The sequence below is a fragment of the Geotrypetes seraphini genome, chromosome 1 (genome assembly GCF_902459505.1).
Source record: "Geotrypetes seraphini chromosome 1, aGeoSer1.1, whole genome shotgun sequence".
Lineage (NCBI taxonomy): Eukaryota > Metazoa > Chordata > Amphibia > Gymnophiona > Dermophiidae > Geotrypetes > Geotrypetes seraphini.
Genome location: NC_047084.1, coordinates 354,483,063 through 354,507,290, shown reverse-complemented (window position 1 = coordinate 354,507,290; position 24,228 = coordinate 354,483,063). Strand labels below are relative to the sequence as shown.

General features: G+C 46.7%; 1 protein-coding gene across 3 annotated transcripts in view; it reads right to left on the bottom strand.

The window, feature by feature from the left end:
• HNRNPDL (heterogeneous nuclear ribonucleoprotein D like) overlaps positions 1-22,132 on the bottom strand; it is an 88,706-nt gene extending 66,574 nt beyond the window's left edge. For all 3 annotated transcript variants that reach the window (XR_004536466.1, XM_033914471.1, XM_033914486.1), the window contains exon 1: positions 21,842-22,132. Coding sequence is in view for 2 of the 3 variants with exons in the window: in XM_033914471.1 (XP_033770362.1) it covers positions 21,842-21,927 (86 nt within the window). In the remaining variant the exon portion in view is untranslated. The remainder of the gene's footprint in view (positions 1-21,841) is intronic.
• Positions 22,133-24,228: the final 2,096 nt, after the last annotated feature.

Genomic DNA, 24,228 nt, shown 5'->3' with positions numbered 1-24,228 from the left:
TGGCAGAAAAAAAGCACAAATTAAGAGATCACCCGTTTGTGTCTGACAAAGTCACCTGGCTGGAAGACATCTGAATCAAGCAGCCGTCTAAGAAAGAAAGCACCTGAATCTCTTGTTTGCGCCAAAACGCCACTACTGCCCTCATAATCTAAAATGGTCATGGAGCCGAGGCGAGGCCAAACGGCATCAGCCAAAACCGATAGCGCTGCCCAATGAGAGCTAAGCAAAGATAGTGCAAATTCGGGGACCATAGCGCAATTGCAAATTTTCTCATAGTTTTTCCTCTGGAAATGTCTAACTCTGAGAAACTAATTTACCAGAAAGAGATCCAGCTCCCATCCAATCAATAACCCCATCGTAGGCACTATGAAGTAAATGGAATAACTGCCCTAAGGCTAGGTCAAACAATGTCTGCTTAAACCGAAAGCGCCGCTCGAAAACAACCAAGTGAAGATACTGCTGATGTAGTGGCCACATGTGAAAATGTAAATAATCTCAGTTCCCATCAGAAATATTCAACTTCAAGAAACTAAGAGACTCAAATGAAACCCATCACTAGTCAGATCAATCCCCCTTTTAAATTTCGGGCACCAGGAAGCAAATGGAACAACTTCCCTTAGGTTGGAAGAGCTGAACCCACGGTCCCAAGCACTAGCAAACCTTGAAGGGGAGCACGCACCAGCGGCACCCTTGGAGACTCAACACATAGTGACACCAAGAAAGAATTTGAAATGGGAGAAAAGAATGCAAAGGCGCAAGCAACTGGTATAATTGGCAAAGTATCGTGACCTGCCAACATTACAGCTCCCTTTCCGCAAGAAAGTTGAAAGAGATGGAAGCGTAAGTAATGACCCATACAAAGTCAGGTAACGAGCTGGAGGACAATCATAATTTCTACATAGAATAAAGGAACACTCCTGAGAACCAATTAGTCTCGCAATGTAACAATGACTATAATGGAAGTCTGAAAAAGAAGAGGAAACTGCGGCAGCCTGTGGTATCTGAAACCGCATGCAAGTTGCTCTAAAAACCAACCGCCCTTAAACGGCAGAGTCCAAGGATATGCCGTTCAAGGAGCAGAATGAAATCAGGTGAAAAGGCCTACTCCGAAAGCAAGGCAGGGCTCTGTTGAGATACACGTGTTATGGCAAAAAAGCCCTCGGTCTAAGAATGCAGGCATAATGTGCCAGACTCAAGAACAGCATCTGGGCAAGATTTTCTTCAAAAGACACGTCCTAGCAGGCTGGCTCCCCAGCCCAAGAGGACACAGAAGAGGTGAAGCCCAAAGCTCCTGCTCCCTCTCCTGGAATGCTACAGCACATGATACGCAACCGCTGATCCGGCACCATTCAGCAGAATCAATATCCACATCCAATAGATTAGGGGCTGGGGAGTCCATACCAATCAATTTTTTTGTAGCAGAAATCAAAGTTAGAAAAAAAGATCATTTTTAAAATCAAAAATGGCTGCCGTGGCAAATTTGAACCCAAAATGGGAAAAAAAAAGAAAATCAGGATTTGGAGTCTGGAGGACCTGAACCTTATCCACAGAAATTATAAGAAACTAAGTTTAAATAAATTTACAAGTCACCCCCGAAGTTCCCATAGGAAATAATGCAGGCTCCTGAGAAAATTAAAGAGTCATGGGATATGAGGCAAAGTTGTTGAGGATTAGGAATTGGTTATCGAATAGAAAATAAAAGGTAGGTTTAAATAGTCATTTTTCTCAATGTTGGAGAGTAAACAGTGGAGTGCCACAGGGATCTGTACTGGCACCAGAGCTATTTAACTTATTTATAAACGATCTGGAAATTGGAACGAGTGAGGTGATTAAATTTACAGACGACACTAATCTGTTCAAAGTTGTTAAGAAACACATGGATTGTAAAACACTGCAGACAGACCTTAGGAAATTGGAAAACTGGGCATCCAAGTGGCAGACGAAATTTTTTTTTTTTTTCATTATTTATTTATAGAATTTCAAATAATCATACACCATAAAAATGCATAAAGAAATAGAAAGCATATTGCTAATTACAAAAGAAATCACTAAACATTATTTCCCATTGAATATTCAAAAAGCAAATATATTATAGCAACTTTCTCTACAAGTCCTCAATTAAGCTGGGGAGAGGATAAGGAAAAAGAGGCACATCTCAGAAAAAAGAAATTAACTTAATTAAATCAATAATATCAACAATGACAATGTCTCGCCAATTAAACTCTTACAATCTTCCACTTACTAATAATTATTATAATAATTATACTCTTTCCCCCTGACCCGATACCTGTATTTTACGCTTATTCTCAAGAAAAGCCTCCAATTGTTTGGGATCAAAGAAAAGATATCTATTTGACTCATATAATATTAAACATTTACAAGGAAAACGCAAAAAGAAATGAGCACCCAGGGATATCACCTGAGGTCGTAGAGCCAAAAATTGCTTCCTTTTCTCCTGAGTGTCTACACAGACATCAGGGAAAACCCAAATTTTACCTCCCAAAAACAATTTATCAGAGTTACGAAAAAGCACAGTTACTTACCGTAACAGGTGTTATCCAGGGACAGCAGGCATATATTCTCACATGTGGGTGACGTCATCTACGGAGCCCCGATGCGGAAGCATTTTCAAGCAAACTTGATTGAAGATTTAAGTTTGCTCTGCTGCTCCACGCATGCGTGCCTTCCTGCTCCACTAGGGGGTGCATCCCCTCGTGGTCTCCAGTTCACTTAACTAGCCAAGAAGCCAACCTCGGGGAGGTGGGTGGGTTGTGAGAATATATGCCTGCTGTCCCTGGATAACACCTGTTACGGTAAGTAACTGTGCTTTATCCCAGGACAAGCAGGCATGATATTCTCACATGTGGGTGACCTCCAAGCTTACTGAAGAGGGATGGAGGGAAGTTGGCAATTTAAGCAAATAGATTTCGCAACACCGATTGGCCGAACCGGCCATCGCTTCTGGACAGGGAGTCCAGACAGTAGTGGGAGGTGAAGGTATGAACCGAAGACCATGTGGCAGCCTTGCAGATTTCCTCAATAGGTGTTGACCTGAGGAAGGCTACGGAGGCTGCCATCGCTCGGACTTTGTGTCCCGTTACTCGACCATGCAGCGCGAGACCAGCCTGAGCGTAGCAAAAGGAGATGCAATCGGCCAACCAGTTGGACAAGGTGCGTTTGGAAACTGGGTGACCTAACCGGTTTGGGTCGAAGGACAAAAACAGTTGTGGGACTTTCCGGTGTGGCTGAGTGCGTTGGAGGTAAAAGGCCAACGCTCTTTTGCAGTCAAGAGTGTGGAGCGCCACTTCTCCGGGGTGAGAGTGGGGCTTGGGAAAAAACACAGGTAAGACAATGGACTGATTGAGATGGAAATCAGACACTACTTTAGGTAGGAACTTTGGATGGGTGCGGAGTACCACCTTGTCGTGATGGAATACCGTGAAGGGTGGGTCCGCTACCAGAGCTTGTAGCTCACTAACCCGCCGTGCGGACGTGAGTGCAAGTAGGAAAATTACCTTCCAAGTGAGGAATTTTGGATGGCATTTGTCTAGGGGCTCAAATGGAGGTTTCATTAGTTGAGCCAGAACCACGTTAAGGTCCCAAACCACCGGGGGAGGTTTGAGAGGGGGGTGGACGTTCAGCAGGCCCTTCATGAAGCGAGTGACTAAGGGATGGAGCGAGAGGGCTTTCCCTTCCAGGGGCTGATGAAAGGCCGCAATCGCACTGAGGTGTACTCGAATGGAGTTGGTCTTTAGGCCGGAATGAGATAGTTGAAGTAGATAGTCAAGGACCAGGGGGACGGGGACCGACACCGGGTCCTGGCTGTGGGAGGAGCACCAGGTTGAGAATCTGGTCCACTTTTGGGAGTAGCAGGTTCTCGTCGAGGTTTTTCTAGAGGCCTCCAATATCTCCTTGACTGATTGAGACACGGGGAGAGCAGTCAGGGGGAGAGAAACCAAGCATTCAGATGAAGAGATTGAAGATTGGGATGTAACAGTGAACCCTGACCCTGTGACAGTAGAGAGGGAAACAGAGGCAGAGGCAGTGGATCTCTGACACTGAGTTGAAGTAGAAGGGAAAACCACGGCTGGCGTGGCCAGCGAGGGGCAATCAGGATCAGGGTGGCTTGTACTGTTTTCAGGTGGACAAGCGTCCGCAGTATCAGAGGGAACGGCGGGAACGCGTACAGGAACCTTCCCTCCCAATCGAGGAGGAAGGCGTCGGCCTCGAGCCGGTCCGGGGAGTATATCCGGGAGCAGAAGAGAGGCAGCTTGTGATTGTGAGGGGACGCGAACAGGTCTATTTGAGGCGTCCCCCACCGTTCGAACACTCCTCGTAGGGCCTGAGAGTGTAGTGACCACTCGTGTGGCTGGAGGCAGCGGCTGAGTCTGTCCGCCAGGCAGTTTTGTTCTCCTTGTATGTACACCGCCCGAAGGAAGGTGTTGTTGGAGATTGCCCATTTCCAGAGGCGCAGGGCTTCCCGGCAAAGGGGCCAAGATCCTGTGCCCCCTTGTTTGTTTACGTAGTACATCGCTACTTGATTGTCGGTTCGGATGAGAACCACTCGGTCGCGGAGCAGATGCTGGAAGGCTACTGCTGCGAGGTAGATGGCCCGAAGTTCTAGCACGTTGATGTGGCAACGGCGGTCTTGTGCTGACCACATTCCTTGGGTGCGCAGGCCGTCCAGATGGGCTCCCCAAGCGTACTCCGACGAGTCTGAGGTGAGTACCTTGCTGTGGGGTGGGGTGAGGAAGAGCAAACCTTTGGAAAGATTTGAAGAGTCGGCCCACCAGCGGAGCGATCGTTGCAATGAAGGAGTCACTGTCACGGAGCGGTCGATCGGGTCCCGGTCTTGACGCCATTGAGACGCCAGGGTCCATTGAGGGATTCTCAGATGGAGGCGGGCGAAGGGTGTGACATGGACGGTGGAGGCCATGTGGCCCAGGAGGGTCATCATCTGTCGGGCTGATACTGAGGTCAGCCGAGAGATCCTTCGGCTCAGACTTACTAACGCCTCCAGGCGCGGAGGGGGGAGGAAGGAACGGAGGCGAACTGTGTCCAGCGTGGCCCCGATGAACTGTAGGGATTGAGAGGGGCGTAGTTGAGATTTTGGGAAGTTTATTTCGAACCCCAGACTTTGTAGATAGGTAATAGTCTGTTGGGTCGCTGAGATAGCCCCTTCTTTGGATGGGGCTTTGATTAGCCAGTCGTCCAGGTAGGGGAATACCTGGAGGCCCTGGGAGCGTAAGGTTGCTGCTACCACCACGAGGCACTTGGTGAAGACTCGAGGTGATGATGCTAGTCCGAAGGGGAGGACTCGGTATTGTAGGTGCCAGTCCCCTACTTGGAAACGCAAAAACTTGCGGTGAGCGGGGTGCACTGGGACATGTGTGTACGCCTCCTTGAGATCGAGGGAGCAGAGCCAGTCGCCCTCGTCGATCAGGGGGTAGAGTGTTGGTAGTGAGAGCATCCGAAACTTTTCCCGTACCAGGAATTTGTTGAGGCGTCTCAAGTCTAGTATTGGGCGTAGGTCTCCCGTTTTTTTCGGTACCAGGAAGTAGCGGGAGTAGAAGCCCTTCCCCCGTTGGTCGGGGGGGACCTTCTCTACTGCTCTCAGGCGAAGCAGGTCTCGAGCTTCGGAGAGGAGTAGAGGTAGCTGAGTCCTGTTGGGAGGGCAATTCCTTGGGGGGTTGTCCGGGGGAATGGCCCGAAAGTTGAGAGAGTACCCTGATGAGATCACGCCAAGGACCCATGCGTCCGTCGTGAGTTGTTCCCAGCGAGGGTAAAAGGCTTTGAGTCGACCTCCGATGGGAAGGCGGCCTGGGACTATGGCGGAGGGGGCCCGCCCCTTCCGCGTGTCCCGTCAAAAGGACGGGGATGGTTTGGTAGTCGCGGGCGGTTGGGACTTGGGCATGGCCCTGTGATGGGCTTGCGGACGTCTGGGTGGGGGCCGCGAGAAAGCAGGGGTGGACTTTTGTGGGTAGCGGCGCGGGGGGGCCCTGTATGGCCTGGGCGCTGGCGGTTTGGGCTTTTGCCGGACAAGGGAGGCAAATGAGCGTTCATGCTCGGAGAGGCGTTTTGTCGCCGCCTCGATAGTGTCATCGAACAATTCCTTTCCCACGCAGGGGAGGTTAGCTAACCGGTCCTGTAAGTTGGGGTCCATGTCGACCAGGCGCAGCCAAGCTAGTCGGCGCATGGCGATAGCGAAGGCTGCTTCTCTGGAGGAGAGTTCGAAGCCATCGTAGGCCGCGTGGAATAGATGAAGGCGCAGGTTGGAGAGGGACTCTAAAAGCAGGCCGAACGTTTCCTGCCGGGAGGCCGGTAGGTCAGTCTCAAAGGCTCTCAATAGTCCAATGAGGTGTTTGAGGTATGATGTGAAGGTGAAAGTGTAGCTTTGCACCCTAGAGGCCATCATTGCGTTTTGGTATAGTCTCCTGCCGAACTTGTCCAGGGTTCGGCCTTCCCGGCCTGGGGGTACCGCTGCTGAGACCTGGGACGGGTGAGCTTTTTTCAAGGAGGATTCCACTAGCAGCGATTGGTGGGAGAGCTGTGGTTGCTCGAATCCCGGATAAGGTACTGTGCGGTACTTGGCCTCCATTTTGGAGGGTACGGCCGTGACCATGTAGGGGGTCTCCAGGTTCCTGAAGAAGGCCTGTTGGAGTACCGGGTTAGGTGGTAAGCGAAGGGACTCTCTGGGCAGTGATGGCATATCCAGCTCCGCCAGGTACTCCTTAGAGTATCTGGAGTCGGACTGGAGATCTAAGTCCAATGCGTGGCCCATGTCTTGGACAAAGCGAGTGAAGGATGGGCGAGATGTCCCCGGAGCCCCGTGCGGGGTCAGGGAGCGAGACCTTCGTCGGGTGGAGAAGGATAAGGAGGCTTCCCTCGCGTATCGAGGTTCATGCTCTGATCCATGCTCCGAGGTTGGGGAAGCACTGTGAGAGTGTTCCGGGGTGTCGATCTTCGGCGTCTCGAGGAGCCCCTCGGAGACGATGCCGGGGTTAGGGGTACCGATCGATGTCGGATTGGTGAATGCGTCCGAGGGGGAGTTCGGAGGATACGCGGGTTGGAGAGTGATAACTCAGTCACCCTTAGTGGTCCTGTACGAGGTGTGGGAGAACGGCCTCGTAGGGTTGGTGAACCTCGGGCCTTCTTGGAGGTACGGCGGTTCGAGGTTTCTGTCGTTCTAGCCCGACGTTTTGCCCCTCGGCGGTCCGCAGAGGGGGAACGTCTCGGGCGTCTCAGCGAGGAGTCCGAGGAGGATGGGATGCGGCGAGGGTTGCGCACCTTTCCTCGAGGTTGTTCGGTGTGAGGCTCAGGTTGGTCTGGCACATTCGAGGTCGAGGCCGATTGAAACTGGGCCATTGCAGCGGACAGCTCCGACGTGATCATCGCTCGGAGTAGGTCCTGGAAGACGGGCACGGACAGCATCGAAGGCATGTCCCCTGCCTCTGTGCGCTCCACCGGGGGCGACCTCGTATCAGAGTATTCCCGTGTGGTGGGGGCACGGCCTGAAGGCTTGGAGGGCTTAGACGGGGCTGTAAGCATGGGGCTTCCGCCATGCGTCGCCGTTGTCCCTGAGGCTGGCTTCTTCGCTGTTACAGAACCTGAAGAGGGAAGAGGGGACTTACCCGGAGCCGAGGCTTTCTGTTGTCCCGAGGACTTCGGGGTCGAGTCTCGAGGCGATGCCGAGGTTTCCGGGGCCGAGGTCAAGGCCGGGGCCGAGGCCAGGGCCGACCTCGAGGCCGAAGTGGAGGGTTGGTCCGGGGTGAAGAGATCCGCCATGCGGGCTTTTCTTCGGCGGAGGGCCCGGTTTTGGAAAATAGCGCACTGGGGGCAGGAGTCGGTTGGATGAGTCGCCCCCAGACAAAGGATGCACCGGCGATGCGGGTCTGTGAGAGAAAGAAGCCGCTCGCACCGGGTGCACTTTTTAAAGCCGGTCAAAGGCCGGGACATTAAATCGAAAGTAGCCGCGGCTCGATTAGCCACGCGGCCACGGGGACCCGGAAGCCTCCGGGTCGTTGAAAACGAAGCAGGGATCAAGTAAAAAGGTAAGGAATTCGCGCACAGCGACTTAATCGTGAAAAAACAAGAAAAAATCGCGGTGCTAGAAGGCAGTTGGGGCAGAGCCTGAAAAACACGTCTTCTAGGCTCGCGGAAAATTTTGAACTGGAGACCACGAGGGGATGCACCCCCTAGTGGAGCAGGAAGGCACGCATGCGTGGAGCAGCAGAGCAAACTTAAATCTTCAATCAAGTTTGCTTGAAAATGCTTCCGCATCGGGGCTCCGTAGATGACGTCACCCACATGTGAGAATATCATGCCTGCTTGTCCTGGGATAAAACATTCTCATCACCCAGTCCTTGTCAGATTCAAAAACAAATGTAACTAGGAGTGTAGCTCTTATACACTCTTCTTCCAAAGATGTTTCTAATAGTTGTGTTACATTTAAACTGTCCATCGATAATTCTCCTTGGGAAGAAGATTGTCGTTTCTTCCCCGGCATAGAATAGACTCGAGAAAATGGAGGCACAGTTTCCTTTGGGACCCCCAGAACTTCCATCAGATATTTCTTAAGCAGTTCAATGGGGGCTACAATCCTGGATTGAGGAAAATTGATAAAACGCAGATTCAACCTACGGGTATAATTCTCCATTTTATTCCTCAGTCCAGTCATACCTTGTCCATATATCAAGGTATTAGATTTTAAATCCCTAAGACTTTGTTGAACTTCCTCTACTTTTTTCTCAAGCTCAAAATTCTTTGCCTCCTGGATGACAATATGTGTTTTACAGTCTTGCAAGGAATTGTCCACCAAGACCTTATTTCCAATGAAAATCTTCTCTAAACGAGCTACAACGTCCCAGATAGAGTCTAAAGTAACATGGGGAGGTTTAACCAGAGGTGTAATTTGCTGCTCACCAATATCCTGCCGCTGACCAAGATTCTCAGACCTGGAACTCTCTCCGTGCCTCTCCTCTACACCTCCTACGGCACCTTCAGGAACCAGGTGGAGCTCAAAACTCGCTCCCATATTGTCTCCCAGCAAACTGGTTTCTCCTCTCATGCTCTGGATAACGCCCTCCTCCGTTGAGAAATCCACAGCGCCAATCATAGCCTGCGTGCTCAACGCTTGTTCCGGCAGCGTCACCATGCCTGGGTCAGAGGGTGGAAGTCGCTCCTCCGGGCTCAGCGTGACATTGAGCTCGGGTAAGGCCGCCCCTTCGCCAGCACCCGTTCCGGGGATATTCGCTGTTCGGACCATGAATCTCTCCATGGTGGAAAGGGGAAGAGGAGAGGACTCGGAGGGGTAACCCATGTTAATGTAATTCAAAGCGCTTAAACAGCGGAAGAAAAATAAACTCCAACAGTAGCCTTCCTCAGCATGGTTACCGGCGAGACGCCATCTTAACTCCTCCCACAGACGAAATTTAATGTAGACAAATGCAAAGTAATGCATATTGGGAAGAATAACCTGAATCACAGTTACTGGATGCAAGGGCCCACCTTGGGCGTTACCACCCAAGAAAGGTATCTAGGTGTCATTGTAGAAAATACAATGAAACCTTCCACCCAATGTGCGGTGACCAAAAAAAAGCAAAGATAGGAATTATTTAAAAAGGGATGGTTAAGAAGACTAAAGATAATGCCTCTATCGCTCCATGGTGCAACATCACCTAGAGTACTGCGTTTAATTCTGGCTTCCTTCTCAAGAAAAGATACAGCAACACAAGAAAAGTTTCAAAGAAGAGCAACCAAGATGATAAAGGGGATGGAATGCCTCTCATATGAGGAAAGACTAAAAAGGTTAGGGCTCTTCAGCTTGGAAAAAAGAGAAGGCTAAGGGGAGATATGAATGAAGTCTACAAAATCCCGAGTGGAATAGAACAGGTACAAGTGGATTGATTTTTCACTCCATCAAAAATTACAAAGACTAGGGGGACACTGGATGAAACTGCAGGGAAATACTTTTAAAACCAATAGGATGAAATATTTTTTCACTCTGAGAATGGTTAAGCTCTGCAACACGTTGACAGAGGTTGTGGTAAAAGCAGATAGCATAGCTTGTTTTAAGAAAGGTTTGGACAAATTCCTGGAGGAAAAGGCCATAATCTGTTAGTATTATTATTATTGGTGGAATTTTCTATGTCATGTATATATATAGTAGAAAGATTTATTGCACTAAAGAAAGGGTGTTTTAAGAAACTTCAAGATGTGTGGGAGCCATTAACAAAATATTGTACTGATTAGAGGACATTTTTTCCCTTAAATTTACACGTTCAATTGTGAGGGGGGGAGGGAGGGTAATTTATTATTACAAATTGTACAAGGTATTTGATTATATGATAAGAAAGGGTGGGAAGGGTGGGAGATAAGAGCATATCATTTGTACCATTGATGGTTAAGTGATATTTATTGTTAATTTGTTTGAATATATTGTCACACTTATTGTAAGTTTGAAAATGAATAAAGATTTAAAAAAAAAAACCCCAAAAAAACACATGGGGAAGCCTCTGCTTGCCCTGGATTGGTAGCATGGAATGTTGCTACTCTTTGGGTTTTGGCCAGGTGCTAGTGACCTGAATTGGCCACCGTGAGAACGGAATCTAAGAGTAGGAGCATGACCCTCTCATGGAAACAACCTAAAATGCCTTTGTCCCCCTCCACTCACCATATTTAAAGGTAGTCCCCCCTACCTGGTGATTCAGCGGGGATCTTCATGGTAGGAGCGCAACCCTGTCGCGCCTGTCTCCTCACAACTGCATTCTAAAATGGCTGCCACAACTTTTCCTAGGTGCTTGCAGCATTTCCAGTAATACCACAAGATGTTGTGGCAACCATTTAGAATGCATCTGTGAGGAGGTAGGAGCGAAAGGGCTGCGCTCCTAACTCAAAGACCCCTAATGGACCAACAGGTACTTCAGTAGGTCTGGGGGCCATGAGAGAAGGGCCACAGACTCCTGCCCTAGACCATGGAGCAACTCTTCCCTCCCTCCCCATACCCCCTCCCAACGCATGCAGCATCTTACCAGCATTTCTCTTCAGGCTGCTAGCAGCGTTCCTTCACTCCTCCACATTACAGTAAGCTGATGCGTTCACATCAGAGGGAAGGTTTCCAGGTTAGCTGCCAGTAGCATGGAGGAAGGAATGCTGCCAGTGGCTTTGAAAGAACAGCGAGTGCAGCTACATGGAAGAACCTGATGCCGATGAAGTATCATCTCCACAGAATCCCCAAACAAAGAAAACCCATCCCTACACATTTGGGAGAAAAATCGCCAGACTTTGAGGGGATCCCCGCAGACATTGCCCCCGTTCAGTTCTCTAGCCAGAACAAAAAGGTGATCAGATGCTAAACTCATTGGTAACTTCAATGTAAAGGTGGAGAGTCCACTTGACATACAGCAAAATGAAACATCCTGTCCCTTTTCTTCAACCTTGTAGGGTGAAAAGCAGGCAAGTGGACCTCCTGATTAATGTGGAAGACTGAGACAACTTCCAGTAAGGACGTAACCATGAGAAAGGACAGCCCTGCTTCCGTAATTGAGAATGGCTCCCTGCAGGAAAGAGCATGCACCTTGGAGACTCGTCTTGCCGACATAAACCACCACAAGAACATTGTCTTGACTGTAAGGGCTTATACAAAGATCGAGACCCTACAATACAATGTTAAGATTCCAGGAAGGGAAGGGGGGGGGGGGGAACACCAGAAGGCACAAAAGAGCCCCCTTTAATGATTCAGGTGATATTTGGGCGAAAGGCCAGGGTGCCTCTGTCCACCCTCACTTGGAAACAGGAAAAGCCTGCTACTTACAATTTCAGAGATCTGACTGACAGACCCTTCTGAAGTCCCTCCTGAAAAAAGTCCAAGATTATCGAAATTGTAGCTCAGAAGGGCACCAGTGCTAAAAACACTTCCAGCCTTAGCATAGGATGCCACTGTTGAAGGTCTCTTAGCTCTGAGCAAAGTGCTGGCAACTACATAACCCTTGCTTGTCAGGGTCACCCGCTCAAGAGCCATGCAGTAAGCCCAAAGTGTTCCAGATTCTTGATAGGGACAGGTCCTTGAGTAAGAAGGTAGTAGAAGGTCTTCGTCGCTCTGGAGATGATCTAGGTCTGCATACTACAGCCTATGGGGTCAGGCAGGCACCACTAAGACTACCAACCCCGAATGACTCGACAAAGCATAAGAGGGGTGTGTCTGTGCGCCTGCATCTGTCTGTTCTTCCCCTTCCCACCCCGGTACCTTTATGTAATCCTGGCGGTCCAGCGCTTTATCGGCAGGCTCCCCTGCTGGACGGCAGCCCGAGTCCTCATTTGCCGCGGCAGCGAGAAGCATGTGCGAGCCCCAAGCGTGCTTGCCTGGTTCCGCACAGGTGCACAAATGTTCAGTGCTCAATCGGCAGACTCCCCATCTGCCGCTGAAGTGAAAGGCAGGTGCGAGCCCCGAGCACGCCTGCCTGGTCCTGTACCGCTGCCCAAATGGTGCCGTTGGTTCTTGCCAGACTCACGGGAACTGACTGGACCATTCCAGTGACGGCGCAGGACCAGGCTGGCGTGCTTGGGGCTTGCGCCTACCTTTCACTTCCAAGGCAGATGAGGACACAATACAAATGGTGACTAGTGGCAAAAAATTGCTGATAAATGATAAAAAGGAACGTGCTACCAGGTGGAGAGTGGCCTGCGAGGTTTGCTATAGCTAGCCGACGAACCTCAGCAGGCTGCTTTGAAGAGGAGCGGCTGCGGTTGGTAAGTGAGGGCGGGAGGGGGAGTTGCCAGAGTGTTCCCTGCTGCTGTGTTCTAAAATAGAATTCGGCCACAGATCGGAAAACACGGTGGCAGGGATCACAAAACCCTAAGTGCGCATGCGCGCTTAGGTTTTTATTATATAGGATTCTTAAAAGCTATTAGCATGCAGTTCAGCCGTTTGTTGAGCTGAAGATAGGTTTATTGCATTAGACCAAATAGTAGTTTCTACAACTGTACCATATTACATTGTCTTCGGTGTGTTTTTAGTTGAATAAAAGTTATTGCATTTGAGTACAGCATATTGTGATTGTTCATGGCTAACAAGTGGTACTCCTGTTAAGTGCACACTGTTTAAGCACACGTGCACTTAAGAGTGTGCACTTAATAGGAGTACCACTTAAGTGCATGTGCCACCAACAAATCTTTCTTTAAACCAACATTCTACTGAAATAATCAGTCTTTTTTCTGCACGAAGATTGCACGATTCAGGCTGTGTATCTGACTACTGATGCTTTAAAAAACTGTCCATAGTCATGACAGCTATTTATCTCCAGAAAAAAAAAAAAAAAACACAGCGTGTGTAGGGACTTCAGCGCGTCAGAGAAGGAAAATTTCTGCAGGTGGTTCATTAGTCATGGTGACAGCAGCAGTTATCTCCGCCAGACTCTTCTTGGTTGACTGCAGTGTCCTTTATGACTGTACAGATATCGGAATTAGAGCTGTCCAGATGATGTGGGCAGATCGTTGTCAAAGACAACATACAGTTCTAACTCTTGTAATGAGAGTCCAACTGGGACTTCAATGGACAAAAGTCTCTGCTTCAGTTGTCTTCTCAAGATGCATGAATGAAGCTCGCCCGTTGATAGCAATTTGAAATCTTTGATGATACTAGACTCCATGCCTCCCGTACATATGAAGAATTGAGCACTGTCATTTTTCTCGCCAGTTCAGGAGGTCGTGTTTGGCAGCAGAAACACAAGTTTGATGTTGGTTAGTCTTGCGTCATTGCTGTGTGCTGCACAATTATCACACAACATTACAATGTGCCTCCTACGCCTTCTCATCAGATTGTCAAGCTTCTATAACCATTCAATCCACAACATTGCCGTCATTTATGCGTTTTTGCTGCTTTCATATTCAACAGGTATGCGTTTAACTTTTTGAAGCACTAAGGATTTGATTCTTCCCAATCACCAGTGGCTTAAGCTTTTCACTACCATCCATATTACAACTGAGCAGCAATGTCAATCGTTCCTTTAGCACTTTGAAGCCAACAGCTTTGCTGCGTTTAAAAGCCAATGTTCCGTCAGAGATGGCACGCCAGTAGAGGCCTGTCTCATTGGCGCTGAACACGTCACATCATCCACCAATTATTGATGGCAACACTTCCATGACCCATCTTTCTGCACCAAACTCATCCGCATCTTGTTTTTCGCCATACTGCTTCTTAAATTTTATGTCATTATGAACTTTCCACCTCTAACCATCCGCTTGTCGCTTTGAAGTCTTCTATGCCCAGTTCTTCAGAAAACTGTGCTGCTTTCTCCATCGGCAGAGGTCCACAGATTCGCAGTTGTCAATTTCTAGCTTCAAACCTTAGCAGCAATGCCTGTTTAAAGTCTCCAGCTTTCCCAATTCTTTTCCATTTTCTGATAGGACTATTATTTTGCCAGTCTTTCAATAATGCTTACTTTTCTTGTAAATCAGAAAACTCTGGCTAGGATGAATGCTGTAATGTTTTGCAATAGAGACTTGACTCTCCCTTTGGTCAAGTCTAACACATCCGACATGTTCAGCCAAAGACAATGATGTTGTCCAGCATTGTGGACACGTTCAGCCAAAGACAATGATTTTTGTCCTCACGATGCCATGGTACAGTTCCGAAAGTTCGAACACCTGGCCAGGCCTAATCTGCAATTCTGAAACATGTGGCTCATCCACATCAGAAGACGGGATTGCATTTAACCGGAGTGAACTAATGTGAGATAATGGCGGTTGGACTATAACATCTGTGCGCATAAGCGGATTGTGTACTTATCAGAGGTGCAATTATCCGGAGTTTACGTACACTGACTAATGTAAAAAAAAAAAAAAAAAAAAAAAAGCAGGCCCGTGGTGGTCATGTGCAGATAACCTAAGTGTGCACTTAACCGATGTGCACTTAAGTGGAATTGACTATATATTCTTTTTACTAATTTGTTATTTATAATTGATACCCTGCTTAAGTTACTGTGTGCTAATGACTTTTAAGGGTGGTATAGTAATCTGTTAACCGACCCCGATAGATGCCAGATAAATGTAGTTTCTGGTTGCTTGAGTTACTATTAAAAGTAGGCCTAACATACTATACCTCATACTATGACATACCATAAACTGTTCAAGGCAAACTACTGGACATGTGATAGGCAAATCGTGAATGTACTCAGGTGTGGCATGCCAAGTTTACACTTTAAATAAAAATTTAAATAAAATTATGGCGGAAATTTATTTTCATTTTTATTTAAATTATTACTTAAATTTTTTTTTTGATAGTTGCTCGAGTTCAGGCAGACAGAGGGTCTATTTGTTAATGTATTTTTTTCACTACTTTGTTATAATTGTATGTCAGTGGTTTTGTGGAGAACAATATTTAAGCAATACAATAAATACCAGCTTCTATATAAATATTCTCTATAAACTTAAATTCTTAAAATTATTTATAAATATTTATAATTATGTAATAACTATGTGAAAAGTGCACAGTCTTATCTCTTGCATGCGAGCCACTGACAACGCTATCTCTCAATGTCGTCTTTAACGGTTGGACGACATTGAGAGATAGCGTTGTCAGTTAGGCAACTTCTAAGGATCATAAGAACATACTCCTCCTGAAGAAGCCAGTTTTGGCGAAACTCAGGACTGAGTTGAGGAGTTACAGGAATTTTATTAAAAATGGAAAGTTGAGAACATCGCACATTTTTGCACTTTTGCATTCATGCACATTGCCACTTTTGCACTACTTGCACTGAATCAGCCTGCAGAGCCACAAGAACAGACCATCTTCTAAGATAAGTGCATTATGTTATTCAATTGTTTCAACAATTTATGATAAAGTTATAAGTACTAGATAAAGTTATACAACAGTAGAACAGTATATATACCAAATAAGGGACATAAGTGTCTTGATGGTCCCGTTATGATCTCAGTGTGGCTCGCATGCAAGAGATAAGACTCCCTGAGCACTTTTCACATACTGTAGTTAGTACATAATTATAAATATTTATAAATCATTTTAAGAATTTAAGTTTATAGAGAATATTTATATAGAAGCTGGTATTTATTGTATTGTTTATAAGAACACTACCAGTAATTTAGAGCTCCTAAACTCCTTCCTTCACTAAATACTATTTAGAAATGAATAAAAGTAGCGAAATGCTCGCTAATTATCTCAAACGGAAGAGAGTTAAAGTACAGATCTCCTCTATTAAAACTCCTGCTGGAAAACTTCTTACTTCGTCCTCTGATATCTCTGATGCTTTTCATTCATTTTATTCGCAACTCTATTCCTCTGACGTCACAAATCAGTCATCTGTGCAGATGAATTCTTGGCGTCACTCCAGTCCCTCAAGCTTGCGGATGCTGACATAGCGGATTTAAAATCCCCTTCTAGCTATAAAACGTCTTTCGTCAGGAAAATCGCCTGGATCAGATGGTATTACAGCGGAATTTTATAAAATTTACAAAGATAAACTATCGCACTTACTTACCACTTTATTTAATTCTCTAAATGCTCAGAGGGTATCCACGAGTCACTTCTTAGACGCTGTTATTATGGTCATCCCTAAACCTCATAAAGATCCTCAACAAGTTTTGAATTATAGGCCAATCTCTTTGCTAAATGCTGATTATAAAATCTATGCTACCATTCTCTCCACTAGACTTCAACATGCTATAGGTACACTTATATCGTCGCACCAAGTTGGTTTTATGCCTGGTAGACTTATATCAGACAATTCCCGTCTGTTTTTTCATATTACCTCAACACTACTAAGGAACCATGTATAATCCTCTCACTGGATGCAGAAAAAGCATTTGATAGGGTAGGTCTCATCTGTTTAGGACAATGCATTGGTTTGGATTTCCATCTCAATCCATAGAATACATTGAAATTCTTTATTCCTCTCTGATCTACTCCCCTCCCCCATCTCCCTCCTCTCCCCCCTACTTCTCTCCTTGCTGTTCGCAACTCTATGATCAATTCGATATGTAACCACTTGTAACTACTCTCGCCTTGCTGTTTGCAACTCTATGATCAATTTGATATGTAACCACTTGTAATCTCTGTCTAACTAATGTGAACCGCCTAGAACTCTTCGGGGTATGGCGGTATACAAAAATAAAGTTATTATTATTTATTATTATTAATTTTATAGTTGTAGAACAATATTTAAGAACATAAGAATTGCCGCTGCTGGGTCAGACCAGTGGTCCATCGTGCCCAGTCTGCTCATGCGGTGGCCCTCTGGTCAAAGACAAGCGCTCTGCGTACGTTCTGGTTCAGCAGGAACTTGTCTAACTTTTGTCTTGAATCCCTGGAAGGTGTTTTCCTATGACAGATTCCGGAAGAGCGTTCCAGTTTTCTACCTCTCTGGGTGAAGAAGAACTTCCTTACGTTTGTACGGAATCTATCCCCTTTCAACTTTAGAGTGCCCTCTCGTTCTCCCTATTTTGGAGAGGGTGAACAACCTGCCCTTATCTACTAAGTCTATTCCCTTCAGTACCTTGAATGTTTCAATCATGTCCCCTCTCAATTTCTGTTTGAGGGAGAAGCCGCCCAGTTTCTCTAATCTTTCGCTATACGGCAGCTCCTCCAACCCCTTAATCATCTTAGTCGCTCTTGTCTGGATCCTTTAGAGTAATACTGTGTCATTCTTTATGTACGGCGACCAGTGTTGGACGCAGTAATCCAGGTGAGGGCGCACCATGGCCCGGTACAGCGGTATAACCTTCTCCGATCTGTTCGTGATCCCCTTCTTTATCATTCCTAGCATTCTGTTCGCTCTTTTTGCCGATGCTGCACATTGCGTGGACGGCTTCATCGACTTGTCCATCAGAATTCCCAAGTCCCTTTCCTGGGAGGTCTCTCCAAGTACCGCCCCGGACATCCTGTATTCTTCGTACAAGAGATTTTTGCTACCGACATGCATCACTTTACACTTATCCACTTGAAGAGCACGGGTCCAAGCACCGAGCCCTGCTGTACTGTATTAATATTTTTGGAATAGGAGCTCAGATCAATGGAAATTTTGGATAGTGAAGCAGATTATGTATTCACTGCTTCAAATTGAATGGGGCTGGGTTATTTATTATGTTTTGATAAATCCTATTAAGATAAATAAATTATGTTTAAATCTCTTGCTTTCAAAATCCAACACAATTATCCGACAGCAGTTTATACTAAATATTTATATACCACAGTTTATACTAACACTATTTACATACCAAATTGCTGAAGCTGGGGACCCCCCCCCCTCAAAGAACCCCAACCACTTAACTTCTTGGATTTTACTACTAGGACAGGATACACAAAGCTCTGTTAAGGCAAAAAAAAAAAATACCTTGGTGGGAGCGATTTTTCCAGACTGGGTGATGCTAAGCATGAACAACATGTAAATTATATGCATGCTATTTGTGCAGAGCAGCCCCGGTAAAAAGGGAGAGGAACTATCTGGCACTTGCTCAGAAGAGCAATCACTAGGCACAACTGCTCGCCCCAACCCTCCTGTCAAAATAAAACCTTTCTTCTGCTGCTGCTCTCCCTACCAGCTGAGCTGATCATAGTATTGATTTACCTTCTTGTCCAGTTTGTGTCCTGACTAGATTGTAAGCTCTTTTTAGCAGGGACTGTATTCTGTATTTTGATGTACAGCACTGTTTATGTCTAGTAGCACTATAGAGATGATTAGCAATAGTAGTAGAGGAATCCCCAATTAGTTGTGCCAGCAGGACTCCCCAAAGAAACTAATCAGTAGTTTTGGGGCTTCCCCTTCCACCTCAGGAGCCATTGTCAGCTGAGCCAGAGAGGAAGTCTTGGGGAGTCCTGCCTGCTCAGTTAAGGGACACCACCCCTGCCATGATCAGCTCAGCAGGTAATGAGTGACCCCCACCTCCTGCCAAGTACCCTCCCACCCACAAAAACAACCCCTGTAGTGGGCTGGTCAGACTAGCCCCTCCTCCTCCCCTTCAAAACTGAAAGAGCCTCCCTCCCACTTGGCCATCTGAGATCGCCAACCATTCCCCCCTCCCCTTTAGTTTAGAAGATCAGCAGGAGGGATACCTACTCCCCACCTGCCTCAAGGCCCACCTCTTCAAAATGGCAGGTGGTCTACTTCCTGGATGCACTGGGAAGAGCCTAAAGCCCTAATTGGCTCAGGCACCTAAGGCCACTCCCAGTGCATCCCAGGATGCCACCAGGAAGGGGATGGCATGCCATTTTAAAGAGGCAGGAGGCACCCCTCCTGCTGATTTTCTGAACTAAGGTATGAGTGAAGTCAGAGGTCAGCCTCATCCAGTTCACTACACCACCAAGGTTTTTTTGTTTGGGGGGGGGGGGGGGTCAGGAGGGGGATGGGGTCCTTGATCAGCTGGGCTTGCAAAACTTCCCAAAACTGCCACAGCTTTGGGAAGTCCTGCTGGCTCAGCTAATCAATCATTCCCCTGCCAATCAGATGAGCCAGCAGGGAGAGGTTCTGCCAGTGACCACCCCTACTTTTTTTTTTTTTGGGGGGGGGCAACGTGCAGCTATTGCACAAGAGCTGGATAATTTGGGCACTTATTTATTGCTAGGGGGTATAACCTTTAGTGTATCACAAGGAGAGCTCATTACTAATGAGCTCCGTGTAATGAATTTGCATAATGTTCTCTGTGGCTAAGGGGTGTTTATCAGGTTTCACAATATTTCTAAGGAATACATACATACTGCTTACAATGGCCATAGTATTTATGCAATTCTCTTATGCATATTCATTAGAGGAATCCTGAAAACCTGATTTATTGGTTGACCCTGGAGAACTGGGAAGGAAAAGAACTAATAACCTGACCTATGTGAATATAACTTGGCTTGAACTGTTTATTATATTTAATATTCTGCACTTCCAGATACCATAACATGGCTATTTACATACTAGAATTTGAATTAGAAAAGAATACCGTTCTTGACAGGAAAGCAGAACACAGACAAAAGTAAGACTAATCAAGCCAGATAACAGCCAAACAAAATCATTCAGTCATAAAAGGGAACCATCTACTCAGAACAAGTGTAGGTATTCACTTTCTCAGAAGTAATACATGCCCTATTATCTCACCAAAAGCCTCTAAAGAAGTCATAAGTATTTTCAAACATTCTAAATCAGACATGTCCAACCTAGTCAGGTTGTTTTTTCAGGATTTCCACTATGAATATGCATGAGATCTATTTGCATACCATGGAAGCAGTGTACACAAATAGATATGAATTCATTGAGGAAATCCTGAAAACACAACTGTGATGGTAATATGAGGACTCTGTGGACCCCATGGTCTAAAGCACACAACCTTAAAAGCAGCACTACCTTTATTTTGGCAGCCATGGCATAGGATCAATGGGATCATTTTCCTCTTGTGGACCTCATGCATCCTAGTCACCACATGGATCCTTATCTTACCCCCTTCCGATAGGCACAGCTACTTATCAGCTGGATCCAATGGGGAGTCCCAAACTGCTACTGATATGCATAAAAGAGATTGAGATATATGCTAAGGGGGTCGGAAAAACAGGGAGTTGGTGGAAGAAGATATGAAGAGAGAGCTAAATAACAGCCACAAAAGGGCAGAAATCTCACCGGGGTCAAGGGCCACAGCAGGTAGATAACTCACGAACAATGAGGCACAGCTGGGAAGAGAACTCAGAACCGCCGCTGGGGAGGCTTTTCTCACCCAGGAGAAGAGGTAACGACAGAAGAAAGAACTCACTCAAGTAAGAAGTTAAAGAAGGAAAAGAAGTCTCCCGGCCGGAGGTGTAAACTACAAAAGAGGAAACATCTCACCGTGGAGAGCGGACCTGAGCCGGGACAGGGAAGGACAGATATCCCTAAGAAGGAGGAAGCAGTGTCGCTCAGAGCGCTACTGCCAAAACGAGGACCTACGGACCCCACGGATCTATCCCCGAGTCAAGCCCTAGTTTAAGTTCTTGCCCGCCTAGATCCGTGTCTGATCGTTTGAGCGGGATTAGTGGAGAGAGCAAAAGTTAAAACGGAAGATCATGCAGACCCCGCTCCGGAGCCACCGAAACAAAGTAGAGTTTTGTTTTTAAGGCCTCGCAGACTGGGATCCTCGATTTACCTCCTCCCAAATCCGCCTAGATTGGAGCCCACAAAGACCCTTGTCCTAAATATAAATATCTGTCACTGAAAAATATCGCGCCATAAGCCGGTAAAGCTCGCAGCCCGGGCTGATCTGTGTAAGCATGAAAGTCCTACTCGACTATCCCTCCCTCCACCACCAGCACATCCGGTCTCCGCCCCTTTCTTCTTCCCCGCGCCCGCGAGAAGAGGCGTACCCTCTCGCGAAATTCTCACAGCAGAACATTCTCATTGGCCGTCCGTTACATCATCGCTCCCCGATAGACAGCCAAGGAGATTAAGTCAGTAACGCACAATAAAAGGAAGCGAGGGATAAGCGCGCGCTGCAGCATGTGGCAGGAGAAACCGAGCTTACCCCCCAACATAAGCGCCTCCTCCCCCACCTCCAAAAAATCCTCACGCCTGCCGATTCCCAGCAGAATGCGCAGCTATATCACATTTATATTTTTTTTTCATGCAGGAGTAGACAGTGTTAAAAAAGTAAACATAATAAAAACTTATTTCTTTAGTGGGTTGTTTTGGGTGGTTTTGTTTTGGGGTTTTTTTTTTTTTACATTTTTAACAAATACATACACGCTATCCGATCCCTACATTGCTCGACACAGACCCTTACAGAGGGTTTTTTTCCTGCAGGTTTTTTTTTTTTTTAAACACGTCACCACGAACGTAAAAGAGCTACGAGCGATCGGCGCCTGCATATGAGCGGTTGCACTTACCCATTGTCCTGCAGGTTTTTGCTAGCGTTAATTTTCGAGCCTTCGGCAAACTCCTCCATGCTGCTGTTACCGGTTGTACTTGCCATCCGCTGAATACGTCCGCGCACGGGGAACGAGGTAGCGAACCCCCGAAATCAAGCAGCACACAAGATGGCGATGAGAAAGAAACAACCACCCCTCCCCCTCGCCGTATCTTTTATAGACGGTGGACCCACCAACCAATAAAAGCTACGTCACATCAGGAGCCACCGGTGCGCCCCCTACTGGAAGGCTAGTGGTGGGACGGAAATATTGTCTCTGGCTAGCAGAGAATACGCATGGTAGAGACGGTAGTACTTCTAAAGGGGTGGGGCATGAGAGCTGACGTAAAAGTGCACAAGACTAGGGGCGGAGCCCAGACGCCATGTGACTTAGATTAAGGCGCGATTCCTAGGTGGAGGGTTCAGATTTAATTCTTCCTCCCCACCCAAAGTAGCTTAATTAGAGAAACTGATTCATAAAAACTCTGTGAGTTTAACTAAATGTTTTCCCGCATCAAACACAGCATTTGCCTTTCAAGACTTTCTATAATTGTATCATCAGAACGCCTCTCCTCTTACTCCACTATCGTGTCCAGACCAGCAGCAGAACGTCCATTTAAAGCCTTTCAGACGCCAGCCCATAGGAGCCAGCTCTGGGGGTGCATCCCCAATATCGCGCAAACTATTACTCTAACCAGTGAGTATTCCATTTTGTTAAGCCTAGCACCCTCAATCATTTCGAAAAACTGGCTCCTATGCTCCAGCCTCCTTAGCACTGGGCCAAGGTTCTGTAGCTTCTATTAAACATTATAGAACGCATTTTACAAGACCAGGGATATATTAAATCCAAGGTCATAGCTTGATTTTCAATTAACGGAAACTGCTAAAGATTCTCTCAGTGCACTTTTATTTTAAATTTATTATATATTGATTTTTAAATTAAATTCCAAGATACACTTTTTGAAGGCATGAATAAATATGTAGATAAAGGTGAGTCGGTTGATGTAGTGTATCTAGATTTTCAGGAAACTTTTGACAAATTTCCTCATGATAGGCTCCTGAGAAAATGAAAAAAATCATGGGGTGGGGGCAATGTTCAGTTGTGGATTAGGAATTAGTTATCGGACAGAAAACCAAGGGTAGGGTTAAATGGCCATTTTTCTCAGTGGGGGGGGGGATAAATACTGGAGTGCCGTAGGGATCTGTACTGGGACTGTTACTATCTAACTTATTTATAAATTATCTGGAAATTGGAACAAGTGAGGTGATTAAATTTGCAGATGACACTAAACTGTTCAAAGTTGTTAAAAGCGCATGCAGATTGTGAAAAATTGCAGGCAGACCTTAGGAACTTGGAAGATTGGGTGTCCAAATGCAAAGTGATACACATTGGGAAGAATAACCCAAATCATACTGTAGTTACCAGATGCTAATGTCCACCTTAGGGATTAGCACCCAAGAAAAAGATCTGGGTGTCGAGGAGGAAGTGACATCATCTTGCCGAATGGCTGCTTAGAGCAGAAACTCCGTCAGGGCTTTTGAGCATTATAGTACTTTGAGCTTCCAGCGCGTTTTCTGCCGGTATTTTGGGACAGTTGTGCTCCCCTTACCATGGCGACTTGCAAGCGACTTGATAAATTTAAATATTTTGGCGAGGCTGCGGACAAATCGAGCTCTGAGGGGATTGGAGGTATGGTGGAGAAATAAAAGATGGCGGTGGGGCCGTCAACCCACTCGGAGTCCAAAGATGAGGGCATTACTGACCAGATGGGGGATGATTGCGAGGCGCCCAAGAAATCCATGACAGCATGGTTTCAGGAACTGAAGGCAGAGATCATTGGGGTACGAGTCGATGTTTAGGCTGCGGTAGCGGAGCTCCGATCAGAGGTCAGTGAGTTAGGAGCAAGAGTGTCGGCCTCAGAGGATCACATGGCGACACTCTCTACCCCTGTGTCCGCTAATAAAGATAACACGGCTCGCCTCTCCACTGAGTTGCAAGATCTCCAGAATCAGGTTGAAGACCTAGAGAATCGATCTTGGCGCTGTAACCTGCGCTTCAAGGAAATCCCTGAAATTGAGGCCTGTCGGGACTGCAAGGCAGTAGTGTGTGATTTTTGCGAACACCTGCTGCGAGCTGATGGCGCTGAATTGTCTGATTCTATTGTGCTAGTGCAGGCCCATCGCAGCTTGGGGCCGGTGCTTGGCCAGGGCACCTGAGATATAATAACTTGCTTTGGGGAGTTCCCCTTGAAGGAACGCATTTTGTTGGCGGGACGCCGCCAGGCAACTCTCCAGTGGAAAGATCTTACTGTGGGAGTTTTCCAGGATCTGGCTTGGTCTACACTACAGAAGCGCAGAGAATTTAAA